This window comes from Atractosteus spatula, chromosome 7, assembly GCF_055471065.1.
Source record: "Atractosteus spatula isolate fAtrSpa1 chromosome 7, fAtrSpa1.hap1, whole genome shotgun sequence".
Classification (NCBI taxonomy): domain Eukaryota; kingdom Metazoa; phylum Chordata; class Actinopteri; order Semionotiformes; family Lepisosteidae; genus Atractosteus; species Atractosteus spatula.
The window spans coordinates 26,732,248-26,747,498 of record NC_142712.1 but is presented as its reverse complement, the minus strand read 5'-3'; the positions used below and the strand labels follow the sequence as shown (position 1 = coordinate 26,747,498).

Sequence of the window (15,251 nt, the reverse complement as noted above, 5' to 3'; positions counted from 1 at the left end):
TGTGAATCGAAACCTGTTTTTCTAGCTTTTAAAGTCGTGCGATGTGTAAGCAGGAACACATCATTATATCTTACATATGAAAAATACATAATATAGCTCCCAAACAAACACAAACGTGTTTTTAATAAAATGCTTTTATTCACTCATAATCTGACAATTTCAGGAAGACTAAGGAAGGACTAAGGAAGTTGTCATCTGCTGTTGAAGCTCTGTGAGCTCGGTGACTTTGAGACCACTTATTATCCCAAGTTGTTTGAATCGCCACAATTCAAATAGAGACAAAAGAGCTGACTGACAAGATTTAAGATGTGGCTGTCAATGTTGGATTAAAAAAAAACACATCGCCCAACGTTAGTTGCATTGCTTGAAAAATAATTTTATTTCGAGAGACTGAATAAGTAATTCAAGTGTTTTTTTAACTTCCTGAAAAACAAGTAATAATTTAACAATATGTGCAAAAGTTGTATGATATGTCGCTGTTGTGAATGTCTGTGGAGTGTATCTCAATTGCCTGTCCTGGCTGGTGGAGCTCATCCAGCTGTGTCTGGATATCTCGGTCAAATATTCGGCTAGTGTGTATTGTCTGTTAAGGGTTCTGTAGCATTCCACACGGCTGGACAGCTTGTTCCCCCCTCCTGCCCCTCTCTGTGTACAGTAGAGCCTCCTGTACTGTGTACAGTGTGGTTGAAGCTGATACCCTGGATTTTCTCCAGACACAGCTGTATGGGCTCCACCATCCAGGACAGGAGGCTCTACTGTACACAGAGAGGGGCGGGAGGGGGGGACAAGCTGATACATACTCTTAGAGTTTGATTAATAGGGAATATAATATAAAAATATAGTACTAAAAATAAGATACACTCTACAGACATTCACAACAGTGACTGTCAGAAGATAGGACACAGCGGCTCAGACACCCGCTGAATGGAAAGGGGCACTTTAATGTTCTGTACGGCTAATATTAAAGCGAATACTTTAATATTCTTTTCTGTATGTTTAACAATAGTGGGTACTGGCCTAATTCGGCCCTGCACCTGTTGTTAGGTGTTAGTGTGTTGTTGTTAAGTGTGAATTTGTACCTGTTTCCCTGAGGTCTGGCTTTTTTTCTGTATTGGTTGCAGCAGGTGGGTGGTTGCCTTGACTTGGGCCGGCGAGAGTTGGTGGGGCAGGGGGAACGAATCAGTTTCGCGGTGGGCGGGGCAGGAGGTGTCCAGGGTGTGTGGGTTGACCGGAGCAGGAATCGGAGGTGGCAGAGGCGGGCGTCGCCTCCAGTGGCGAGGTGACTGCTTGGCGGCCTCCGGCTGGCCGTGCACTGCTTGGAGAACTGCCCCACCACAAACTGCCACCTGACCTCGCCACTGGAGGGCACCCGCCACCCCTGGCGCAGCACCCCGTCCCTCACGCCCAAGTCAAGGCAACCACCCACCTGCTGCAACCAGTCCAACCCCAGGATACAGTCCTCACGGACTGGGGCAAGGTAGAAGGGGTGTTTCACCCTCACAGCCCCAAAGTACACGGTGAGCGCCCTGGGGGTCCGGCTGCCTCGGTGCCTGGCAGGACACCAGGCCGCAGCAGGGTGATGGTCGAACCGGTGACGACAAGGGCCTGGCAGGGTCTGCCCTCGGTGAGGCAGGGAAGGAATAAGCCAACTCTTCCCACAGCAGGCGGGGTGAAGCGCCCCTTCTTGCTTAGAATAGCAATATTATGGACAATCAATTGACAATAAATATAGAAAAGCACATATTAAATTTGGGAAATTTTGTTTCAGAAGTCCTCATATCAATGATGCCTATACTGTTTTCCTCTACAGTATGCTAATCTATTGTCTGTGCTCTCTCGCTCGCCCCCCCCTCAATTCAATTCAATTCAATTCAAGGTCCTTTATTAGCATGACAGATGGGTACAATCAGTGTTGCCAAAGCAAATAAAATAATAAAATAAACATGGAACAAAACACAAAATAAAAGTAAAATAAAATCTACAGACCTATTACAGACATTTACAACAGAGACATATTATAAAATATTGACATATACTGTAGACAGAAGGAGCATTATTGGGAGACAGGCTCACTGTTCCTCAGGCTGTGACAGGAGATCACATACTGGGCTGCCAGTTCCACTGAGTTCCCTCCTCCCTCTCCTAGTAGGATTGGGACCCGTTGTGATATTTACATATACTTTAGGCATGATGTAGACAAATACGTGAGTGTTTCCCTGTGTGCTGGTGTAGTCTGCCAGTGTGCCTGTTCGTGCATTGAGGTCACCACAGAGCAGCATGTTTCCCTGGCCCTGGAAGTGACCGATCTCTGTGTGGAGACTGGGGAGAAGTCCCTCACTGTAGTAGGGGGATTCTGAGGGTGGGATGTAGGAAAACCTAATTTTCTGTACAGATGATATTTCTTTTGATTTTAAGCCAAACTCGTGACTCTTCTCTCTTTACTAATTTTATGGAGTGACTGAGCTCCGCTCTGTACCACACAATGATCCCCCCAGAGTCTCTGCCCCGAGTGATTTGGGTTTTTTTGACAGAGGGCAAAAAACTCTCTCTCTTGCTCGCCCACCCTCTCTCTCTCTCTCTCGCTTGCCCTCACCCCTGTGTATTGTCTGTTTAGGGTTCTGTAGCATTCCACATGGCTGGACAGCTTGTTCCCCCCTCCCGCCCCTCTCTGTGTACAGTAGAGCCTCCTGTCCTGACTGGTGGAGCTCATAGGGAGAGGGGTGCGGAGCCAGGGAACTATTTACATGGAAAATGGACGATCTCCCCAGACTATACGCCTGTTTCACTGTGGGACAGCTTTAAAGGCGCTATATAAAGGCGTGTATGGCTGGTCTTGGCACTGTATTTTAAAGAAAAAATACACACCAGTATTCCATTTCTCCTGTGTCCTGTCACAGTGCAGTAGGAAGTGCACCTCTGTCTGTATTTCTCCCTGCTGGCAGTGGGAGCACAGCCTGTCCTCTCTGGGTAACCAGGTGTTTCGCGCCTAAAAAGTAGTTATTAACAATCGAAACCTGTTTTATTTATTTTATTTTCTGTTAGATTAAGAGTTCCCATGACCCCCATTTCCATTTAAATCGCAAACCTGTGTTTAATTAAATGTCTTTATTGATTCACAATCTGGCAAGGCAACATAAATCCTTATCTTTGGCTTCTGCATAATAATGTTCACCTCTCTGTCCAGCAAATTAATAATAAACTTTATTTTATATAGCACCTTTAAAGGTGGCTTCTCAATGTGCTGTACAGGATAAAAACAACAATAACAACAATACTGTTATGCTGGGCAAACAATTTTTAAAAAAGAAATAAAAATTAGATATAATGATGTGTTCCGTAACTTAAAGTATATATTTAAAGTAATAATTTAACAATATATGTAAATATTTTAAGATCTATGTTGTGAATGTCTGTAGATTGTATCTTATTTTTAGTTTTTGTTTTCTTTATAAGGGAGAGTGTCATAGAGACGACTCCCTTACCCCCCATCTTGATTTAAATACTTTTATTTTTTCACAATACCAGACAGAATTCACATTTGCTGCAGCCAAATGGCTTTTATTATCGCGCCCGGCTCCTCAATGGAATCGCTTTAACATGCTAATGCGTTGGTGTAACGGTCCGGGCGTGGCAAGCTTCTAATGTCTCCCGACTACGGCGAAAGGAACCCGTCTTTCATTGGAAAAGAATGGCAATTGCTTCGTTCCTTGATATTATGATCTGCAAGACCCTTTGGCTCCAAAACTAAAAATAAGATACACTCTACAGACATTCACAACAGCGACAACGTTGCCTTGCCAGATTGTGAATCAATAAAGACATTTAATTAATTTGCGATTTAAATGGAAATGGGGGTGACGGGAACTCTTAATCTAAGTAAAAATTAAATAAATAAAACAGGTTTCGATTGTTAATAACCACTTTTCATGCGTGAAACACCTGGTTACCCAGAGAGGACAGGCTGTGCTCCCACTGCCAGCAAGCAGGGAGAAATAGAGACAGAGGTGCACTTCCTACTGCACTGTGACAGAACACGGGAGAAATGGAATACTGGTATGTATTTTTTCTGTGAAATACGGTACCAAGACCAGCATTCTGGGTTGTCCCTATACCAGAGGTTATGGTAGACTTCAGAATGGTGATTGGCTGACACCATCTGAAACCCCTCTGATTGGGGAAAAAAGACCTGCTGATCTGTTCTACATACCAGGAAGAGGATTTCTTTCTATTCGAAACGTGTATTTTAAACGTTTAATTAAGACGGAATTAAGACTTTTGGGTTGTAATTTAAAAAAAGACAAAAACCGCACTCAAAATGCAATTTAGAGCTTTCTGGCAAGAGGAGACACCCAAATTAATAATGAAGCATGCTACTGTTTGTGCATGAATATAGTTATACTGCTGTTTCCTTCGATACGCGATTCCATGGTTTTTTTTTCATCCCCGGCGGAAGCGGGCATCCATAAGAATCAAGTACTGTAATAGATGCTGAAAAAAAGAAGAAAGAAAACACATTCCATAAGAATCAGCGCCTTTATATAGCGCCTTTAAAGGTGGCTTCTCAAAACGCTTTAGAGGATAAAAACAACAATAACAACAACAACAATATTGTATTTCACTGCACTTTGACAGATCGTCTTTAAATCAATTGTTGTCAGAATTTCCACGTCTCCAAACTAACAAGGGCTCTGAGAATTTCTTTTCACTGATAAACTTGTGTTAACAAAAACACAGGTTTGCTTAAGAGTTGTTAAACCGGTTTTATCTATTTTTCGGCACAGCCAGCCGGCTGTCGAGTGGTATTTAATGCAACATTTTTGTGTAGATGACTTTGCTCAAAGGTATTTAAAAATAAAAACGATTACAATTGGCATGCCTGTAGCTTTTTCACGAAACCTCCTAGAGTTACGAAAACACTTGCTTTGTGTCACATTGTGACTGTTTTCACAGCCTTCACTATGTCGTTTTTAAGCCATTTTTTTGACCACGCTCAAATATTCTTCTGTCCATATCTTTGGAAGGGAAACACAGAAAGCCTTCAAACCAAATGCACTTTGAAGACCACGACTTGTGAAAATGTTCACAGCCTCCATATAAAACTATGAGTGAGCTAATTCTCTTTTTTTAAACCTCTGGTTTTTCATTGATGCGTAATCACGCACTAACTGGAATCCGGGGGTACCGCTGTGTGTTAAGAAAGTTAGGTGTTAGAAAGTTAGGTGTTAGCATAAACTATTAGGGAGAGACTCTGGTGAAATTTCGCTGTGAACTGAAGAGTTAAAGTGTAAAGTGTTTCCTCTTTTTAACGGGAAGAGACGTGGTGCTTTAAACAAGAGAGTGTGTTTTTTTTTAATCCCTGACAGAAACTGGCTTCCATAAGAATCAAGTAATAGGTTTATTCCATGCTGGAAAAAAGAAGAAAGAAAACACATTCCATAAGAATCAGCACCTTTATATAGCACCTTTAAAGGTGGCTTCTCAAAGCGCTTTACAGGATAAAAACAACAGTAACAAAACAGCAATATTGCATTTCATTGCACTTTGACAGATCGTCTTTAAATCAATTGTTGATTTAAAGTTTGACAGTAAATGTTTATATTGTAACGCATACAGCCTCCATTGCTCTTGAGTGTCGGCTTACCAGCGCTGTGACGTCACCGCCCTTCCCTGGTTCTAGCAGGGACCAGGCTGAGCTGAGCAGAGATTCCCCTTTGTGCTCAAGAGGCTGGGTCCCTGTTGAGTGATGCCGGAGGCTTGGGTTTGAGTCCCTGACGGTGGGGAGCTGTCCTGATACGGCAGCAGCTAAGGGTGCCCATGTGAACCCCGTACTGTTACAATATCATCGTATCTAATTTTTTATTTCTTTATAAAAATTTAAAAAATCATTTGCGCAGCCTAAGAGGGAGGGTCTGCTCTCATTGACAGCTGACACTCCTCCATACACTCCAGTGAAAAGTTAATAACGCCAATGTAAACGTCATATTTACAATTTGTTGATAATAAAAATGTTAAGTTCTCTAAAGCTTTCTCAGTCAAGCTGTGTAAGCATGCGTAGGCAGCAAAAGATCAGCTAAACTGGGAAGATGCGACGCTGAAGATATTATTAATAACCTTTTAAATCTGAAGGGAAATCTAAAGGGATCCCCACATGATACCGGTTCCTGCTTCTGGAGCGATTCAGAGGGAAAGACTGTGTTGCAGTACATGAATATAATTATATCATTATTAATTTCTTTAGATACGCGATTCCATATTATATTCCCTATTAATCAAATTCTATTAATCAAGTATGCTTGTTTACTCCAGTATTGAGCGTATTCACAGAAAAGCTTAAAACTACCACTTTTCTCACAGAGTACTGTATACACGTTATTTCAGATGTTAGTTAAAGACTTTGATGCTTAAAATGTTTAGGAAGAAAAGGAATACTGGTGTGTATTTTTTCTTTAAAGTACCGAGACCAGCCATATACAGTTTACATAATACTGTATGTTTATGTTCCAAAATAAATATCATTTATGACCTTCACATGCGTTATGCTCCTATTCTTTTTATGCTACTAAAATTTCCCTTCATTGGTAAAATTCCATATAAATATTCAATACTAAAACGTGCACAGTAAAGACATTAAATATACATATACATACAGATGCAGCCATTCAAAACAAGCGGGGTATGCTGCGGTATAACACGGTGGGCGTGTCGCAGTATACCGCATCACACCGTATGCAAATTAGATTATGTTAATAGTATCCGGAATCACCTTGTAGAACCGCCAGGTGGAGCTAATAAAGGTTAACCTCTCCTGTACAGCATTTGAGCTGTCACCAGAAAACGTCGGTTTCGAATCCCGATCACTGCTGAGGGACAATCTTTATTCAATTAAGAATTTAAGTTGTATACTCTTTAGACTTTTAAATTTAAACAGTGTATTACAGCATGTTAATCATTAAACATTAAAAAGGCGGTATATTTTATAAAAGCAAGATTGTTCTGTTGGACAAAACTACACAACCTACCACCTTTATCATAAATATTTTAATTATGCAGGACTATTTTATGCATCAAAGTCTTTACTGAAGATATTACTAATAGTATTAATAATGAATGACCTTGGACAAGCTGTAAGCTCAAAGTATTACCCTGGTCCACATTCTTTGTAACCGTCTTTGTAAACGAAAAGAGTTTATTTTTTCATTGACAAAAAGTAACACCACAGCATTTAGTTGATCCGATCACGCATTCGTTTCCAATCATACAAAGTAATTCTTGAGAATCTCCGATTTGTCATGCCTTTCACATGCTCATAAACGATATTAATTTAGGAACATAAACATATTACTGTATGTAAACTGTACTGTATATTGCTGGTCTTGGTAGTTTAAAGAAAAAATACACACCAGTATTCCATTTCTCCCTAAACATTTTAAGCATCAAAGTCTTACATGTTTTTATTTGGGAAACGTTTTTACGTGCTCCTTCTGACCATATTAGGATTATATACTTTGTGAAAAGTGATAGTCTTTTAACCTTTTCTGCGAATTCGCTTGTTATCTAACAAATGGATACTTTTAGAATTTGATTAACAGGGAATATAATATGGAATTGTGTATGTAAACAAATTAATAACGATATAATTATATTCATGTACTGTCTGGCGGAATAAACTGAAGAGGTTAGTTAATGCGACACGGAATTATTAAGAATTATCACCTCTTTTTACACTTGAGAACAAATGAGAACATTCCACCCAGTGGGCGGTGCATTGTTATCTCAATCACCTGCTAATTCGTTTTTACCACTGGACGACAGGAGAATGTGACTGTACTGTATCTGTACAGAATGTGTGTTTCAATCAATACAGTAATTGATTAAAATCGCAATCGCGTGTTTAATTAAATGCCTTTTTTGATTCACAATCTGAAAATGAAAACCGCGGTAAAGTCACCTTGAGTTTATAAAAACGATTTTGGCACGTCTGTAGCATTTTCACGAAACCTCCTAGAGTTGTGAGAACACTTGCTTTGTGTATAAAGTACATTGTGAATGTTTTCACAGCCTTCACTTTGTCGTTTTTATGCCATTTTTTTGACCATGCACGAATATTCCTACGTCCATATCTTCGCAAGAGAATCGGTGCGAATTTTAATACTAATTAAATGACTGCGGGCACTTTCCACCCCCTCTACATTCTCAGAGTAGAACAGACTAACCTTCTAATGAAAGACGGTCTACCCCCCACCCACGGACAGGAAAAGTGCCCACAGGCACTTAAACTTAATATGGTCAGTAACAGTAAACAGTAACATGGTCAGAAGGAGCACGTACAAACGTTTGTACAAATGTAAGACTCTGATGCTTAAAATGTTTAGGGACAAAGTGGAATACTGGTGTGTATTTTTTCTTTAAACTACCAATACCAGCCATATACAGTCTGTAACGTAGGGATTTCTATATGTCTTTATTTAGTGGTTACATTAGTGACAAAGGCTAAACTTTTAGCTTCAGTAACGCGTACGCCGTATGGCATACATGTTTGTTTTGGGTTTTGCTTGTTCACATATCTCCCCTTTTTATAAAACGACATGGTTGAAAACTGTTCCAGAGCCACTGTTGTTTCATCAGTGAAAAGTACATCATGAAATGCCTCTCCCTCTTCAATCCACTGGAAAAAAGAAAAGGAGCATTAAGCGTCTGATGGTCATAAACGATATTAATTTAGGAACAGCATCAGAGATATGTTTTTAACTGCACTGCATCGGAGAGAATACCATAGTGTGTTTTTTTTTAGTCCCTGGCGGAAACTGGCTTCCATAAGAATCTGTATAGCTTCTGGGAAATTCATTTTTCTTGCATTAAAGTTGAACTCGTTCAGAGCGCCCTACATTACAAACTCCAAGCGTTTCATTTTGAACTGAAGACTCTCACACCTGAAGAAGGATAATGTTCACCTCTCTGTCCAGCAAATTAACAATAGTAATAATAACGAACTTTATTGTATATGGCGCCTTTAAAGGTGGCTCCTCAAAGCGCTTTACAGGATAAAAACAATAACAACAATACTGTTAGGCTGGGCAAACGATTTTTTTTTTAAGAAATACAAAATGAGATATAATGATGTGTTCCGGCTTAGACTTTAACGAAGAGCATAACACGTGGGTGGCGTAGCAGTCGGCTCTGGCTTTCCCATCCACTGTATACCGATGCACTACAAGTACAACCCCCCTGTCTGCGGGAGTGCTGGCTGTGACAAATTAAACCGGTTTCACAGGTATTTTCAAAGTAGAAGGGGGCGAGATTTCCAGCGAAAGACACCTCCCCCCCTCAAAAACCCAGAACCCAGAATTCTGTCCCATAGTTTAGATAGATGATAGATACTTTTATTGATCCCGTGAGGGAAATAAAGTAAATCATTTTCATTTCAGGAAAATATTAAATGCTCGGTTAAAAGCAAAGGAGATTGTCTGTTATAGTGGACATAAAAACAAGAGTTTGCTGCGGCATTATTGGAAACCCAAATTTAACAAAAAAATCGCTGGCATTATATCCTAGAAGACACAGACCGGCGCCAGACCGGGAGAATGCCCGCAGCGTAAAAGAAAATGCCTGATGAACTAGGGATTGGACAGTTTCCAAGTACTTGTACAATAGATGGAAATGTTCAAATAAATGTGCAAAAGAAATAAACAAAATAATCATTTATTTCTTTATCATATTGGCTAGCTAATGTCCTCGCTTTGCTAGTTAGTGGCTGTATTTCTGCGTTGGGTAGCAATGGGTGACTGTTCTCAGGTGGAAGATGTAAACAGCTTAATTTTCGTGTTAAATAATTTTTTTAAATTAAAATTCATTCTATACAGCAATCGCATATTTGGGTACCGTTTCATAAAACTTTCATGCTTAAAATGTTTAGGGAGAAATGGAAGACTGGTGTGTATTTTTTCTTTAAACTACCAAGACCAGCCATACACAGTACAGTTTACATACAGTAATGTTTATGTTCCTAAATTAATATCGTTTATGACCTTCAGATGCGTTATGCTCCTCTTCTTTTTATGCTCAGCTACTAAAATTCCCCTTTAGTGGTAAAATTCCATATAAATATTCAACACTAAGCGGATTAAAATGTGCACAGTAAAGAGATTAAATGATTAAATCGTTTCACTACCAACCAATGCACCACGAGTGCCCCTGTCAGTCATTTTGGGCAGCCAATCACTTACCACGGTGCCCTGCAGTGGCTTGTGGGTAGTTTACCGTACCGCGGGTTTGTACCGTGCATTTTGAATGGCTGCATCTGTATACAGTACAGTTTGCATACAGTAATATGTTAATGTTCCTAAATCAATATCTTTTGATATTATTAATTATTCTGGAAATTCTGGATACTATTATTTTACTTGTGGTACCATGCGGTATTATGCGAGAATATACGGTATTAATACGGTATTATACGGTAACTTGAGTTATACAGCGACAAGCGCACCACGTTATAACGCGGTATTGCCCGCTTGTTTTGAATAGCTGCATCTGTATATGTGTAGTGTTTATATACACAAATGTAATTGTGATGTATTCTTGGAATTGGATTCTTTGAGTTCAGCTTTGCAGATAACGGGATATGCATAAAGATAAGATTTTGGCTCCTTTAAAGCATTCAAAGAAGAGAGTTTAACATTAGAACTTTATTTAATTATTGAAGACTTGCTTGTTTAGACATTTTTTTACAGTGTCTTGCAGAAGTATTCAAACCCTTCTGTGGGGTCCCATTTCCTGAAATTACACAATGCATACACATTATAGTAACACTAATTTTTTTTTCAAAACTTGTGTACTAAAACTGAAAATATCTAATGGTAACATAACAGTAAATACAGTCGTATTTTATGTGCACATTTAAAACTCACTAACACTAACAAGCATTTAGTCTTGATGATCTTGATTGTCTTGTAAGGAAGAAGAGCAGAGCGGGATGAAACCAAGCTGAAGGTTATGAACTGCAGCTTTTAAATTCATGGTACAAAAGATTAGGAACATAAGATGAATTTGCAATGACTGGAGATGGAGATGACTTTACAGGCTCTCTGTCAGTTTTTTTTTCATTTCATTACAGAGCGGCAAACTTAAAGTGAATCATTTGTATTTAGATTAACATACAAGGGAGGACTTTGTTCAGTATGTCTTTAATGCATACTATACACTGTAGTACATTATGCAACTTATAGTGTCATACATTATGGAAAATAAATGGATACATTTTAATATTCACGATAGTTCTCTGCACCAGATTCTCTGTCCTGGAACTAGGTTCACATAGATATTTAAGTTCCACACTATATAATAATACTTTTATTTATGAAGCATCTTCTCAGTATAATCTTTATAGTTATAAAAAAAGTTATATAGTTATAAAGAAACAATATACTAAAATACAATATAAAGTAAAAAAAAGGAAACAAGAACATACAGGATAAACAGTAAGGCAATTAGACATAGGCCCGATCAAAAAAGTGAGTTTAAAGTTTTGATTTGAAAAATCAAAGAATTTATCTCTCAAACAGTCGGAGGAAGGGAATTTCATAACAATGGAGCAGCGACAGAAAAAGCAGGATCACTGAAAGTCCAAAATTTAGTCCTAGGTACAATCAGCAAAGAATCAGCTTCAACTGAACAGAGCCTATTGAAAGGGATGTCAACATGAAGTTCAGAGATGTATGATAGAGCCACAATATTTAAATCCTTAAAAGTCAGTAACATGATCCTTTAGTGAATATTTGGCTTTATAGGCAATCAATGTAGAGATTTAAGTGAAGGAGTGATATTCTGCCAGAGTCTGGTGTGAATTTAATATTAACCAAGCACTCAGCATTGGATAATGATAGGAATTGCCTAATGCCAATAAAACTTCTAAGGTGAAAAAAGAGTGTAGCTCAAAAGACAAGAAAGGAACAAGTGCGACAAGAAGTTGTTTTCAGCAATATTTTAGTAAGATGCTCTTTATTAACTAAGCTAAATACTGATGATAATATTATGTACTCATGAGAGTCTACATAATGCCTCATAAGGGGAATGTGATATTTTTGCTACTGTCTAGAAAGTTCTTTCACCTGACTATCCCGAAAGTGTATAGCTGAGGGAGAGTGGGGCACTCTCCTGATTAAGCCCTGATTTTGGTAGACAAGAAATGTGTTTAAATAATGTCTTTCTTCTATGCTGTTGCAGGGTGCTGGTTTTGGATGGGGGTAGGGTCATGGAGTTCGACTCTCCTAGTAGCCTTATCAAGCAGAAGGGATTGTTTTTCCACATGGCCACTGAAGCGGGAATTATCCATAACAAAAGTAAGGACTCTGTTAACCGCTGGAGTTGAAGCCAGTGCTGTGTCAGGAATTTATCACATCAAAAAGGGGAATTTCTTCCTAATTGCTTACAACTATTGTTTTAAAATGAAAAGTCCTTTATCTTTTTTGTTCTCTGTGGGTTAACTTTAGTTTCAGAGATTGTTAGTGATATTTACATACAAATTAATGACTGTCTAAAAAATTGCTGAAGAAATTTGTGCAACTAATATGAAAGGTTGCCCTTTCATATTAGTTGAAAAGATAGATTTCAAATGATTTTTGAAAACAAGGACAAGGGAATACAATTGGAAACAAAAAAGTTCCTTTTTTTCTATTAGGAAGGGGAATATAAAATGCTTGTTTATGCAAAAAGATCATGGATAACAAACAGGCTTCTCAGCTAGGTACAGTAGGTTCTGTCAACAAATGGGTTGTTAAAATTTAAGATTTACTTATCAAGTCTTTTTTATACCACTGGGCAGTGGGCCAGGCCAAGGCTTCATCTAAAAGTTGTAAAACTATTTAAGCCATCTTAACCTGATCAGTGGGAAAAGAAGATGGTTGGACAACAAAAATTATTTCATATGATATCAAAAAACACTTACACCCTTCTGGATCACCTGAATAGGGCTGAGGAGGACAAAGATTAGATGCTTGGTAGCATAATGCAGTGTTGGCATCGAGGGAGGATGTATTTGAAGAAGCGAGTGAGGTTGTAGGGGGTGCAGGCTCTGTATGTCAGGAAGACTGTTGGTGGAAATTAATATCTGTAGTATCTGTCTCCTGGTGTCTTTAAATCTTGCCAGCTCCATGGTGCACAAGTCCTGCACCTGAAGCACCACCATGCCGTGCCAGTATCTGGGACAGTTAACTGGCTTCCACTAAGCTCTCCTTCTGTCAATCTGTAATGGAGGTGGAAAAAAGGTCATGTCTGAGAACTCCCAAGCAGGTCTCAGGCAACGGTAAAGTGGAGAACACAACAACAAAAAGGTGTCCAAAAAAGAAAACAAAGACATGCAACGCAAAATCCAACACTCAGTGCTGCAAAGTGGTAGTGGCTAGTAACAGGGGAAACACTGAAACAACCAAGGAAGAAGAAAAAATACAGAAGACGATAACTGCCCCCCCCCAAAAATGAGGTAGCAATCCAATGACAGAGCCCTGAGTGAAGGGCAAGTGAAGTATTTAAAGGAAATGGAACTAATAATGAAATAATTAATAAAATGATCAACTAATTATAACTAATTAAATTAACCTTCATGACAGGCTTATTCCATGCTGAAAAGAGAAGAAAGAAAACACAATGTTTTGGCCGTGGAGCCTTCTTCAGGTGTGAGCCAAAAAAAATGCTCACACCTGAAGAAGGCTCCACGGCCAAAACGTTGTGTTTTCTTTCTTCTCTTTTCAGCATGGAATAAACCTATTACTTGTTCCTTTGCAGCCTACGCATGCTGATGCAGCTGCCCACCTGAACTACTATAACCTTCATGACACAATGTTTGCAGATTGTACTGAGAGACCTTATTTAAATATTTAACCAACAGTCAATGCAGGAATTTAGAGCATGTTTTTACTCTGACAGCAGGTTTGAAGTCGCCATTACAGTACAATAATATTTGTCTTGGTCTGATTTCCTGTCATGCCTATATGAATGAAGTGGGTTTTAGGACACAAACATATAGGAACACCAGTAAACAAAAAGACATGAACCAGCATATTAGACAACACTCTTTAAGACCTTAACAATTGATATATTGCTCCCTATGAGTGTCCCCCAGGTAAAAGTATATATGAATAGGTTTCTGTGTTATAATTGGAGATACTGTCCTTTAATTAGACAACAAGTACTACACATTATTAAAAATTAAAAATATTTGGATTAGCAAAATTATTAGGTTACCAAACTAAGTAGTTTATTTGCACAACGTAATAAAAACTCAAGGTGGGAAGCTCTGAATTCTATCCTGCTGTCCAGAATGAACAAAAAAATGCTATCCCACATACTGTATATGTCTTGAGACTTAACATAGGTTTTCTGTCTATGAACAACTGCTAAACCACAAACTCTTTCAATCAGTGGAACTGAAACTGAATTTTAATATGGACTGGTTACTTGCTACTGGAGAGTAGGAACCCGGGAGGACCCCAGGGTACACCGAGAAGATGCTGAAATGGGAGCTGGTCTGGTATAGCTTGGGAATCCCTCGGGTGGAGCCGTGGAAAGAGAAGTCTGGTCTTCCCTGCTCAGAATTTTACCACCACAACCTCTCTAGGAGCTGTTAGAAAATGAGATGAGATTAGAAAAAAATGAAAAATGAGATTGTTTCTTATCTGCAACAAAACACGGTCATCCTTGTCTTCTTATTTTTAGTAACTGCACCAGTTAATAGTTATATTTTGGACAATAAATGGAAATGAAATTCATAAACTAGTGTTCTCAATTGAGTAATAAACCCATAAAAAAGAAAAGGAGTCCATTTGGTTCTATCCGACTTGTTTGGTAGTAGCTATTTGAGAAAATTAATTGTTAAATATGTGATGCTATTGGCTTCAACATGGCTGAATAACTTGTTCTGTAATTCTAATCTTTTGTGTAAAATGAAAAAATGTTTTTCATTTTAAATGCACTTTTCCACAGTTTCCACCTGTGTCTCCATGTGTTGTTTTTTTTCTCTCTTGATTGTAATGAAATCCATTAGATTGATTTATTGGTGTCTTTAAGAATTCTGGGTATTTTAGTCAATTTTTTTTTGTACATGCCTCTGTATAAGATAAAGTTATTTCAACTTCAATATAAGAGTAGGGTATTTAGGCACATGGAATGTATTTTGTTTGCATTTTACTGGACTGATTTGAGAACTGCAATATGCAATATGCAATATGGAATGACCAAAATTATATGTACAATTTTAT

At 38.6% G+C, this 15,251-nt stretch overlaps 1 protein-coding gene across 2 annotated transcripts in view; it reads left to right on the top strand.

Moving 5' to 3' along the window:
- The window catches only part of LOC148830748 (ATP-binding cassette sub-family C member 1-like), a 291,300-nt gene extending 276,318 nt beyond the window's left edge, over window positions 1–14,982 (top strand). The window contains exons 28-29 of one of the 2 annotated variants that reach the window (XM_088921196.1): window positions 12,223–12,338; window positions 13,145–13,288. In XM_088921196.1, the coding sequence (XP_088777322.1) occupies window positions 12,223–12,338; window positions 13,145–13,209 (181 nt within the window). In that variant the 3' untranslated portion in view covers window positions 13,210–13,288. Of the gene's footprint in view, window positions 1–12,222 lie in introns of both variants that reach the window. The other variant, XM_088921193.1, reaches the window with a different exon arrangement.
- Window positions 14,983–15,251: the final 269 nt, after the last annotated feature.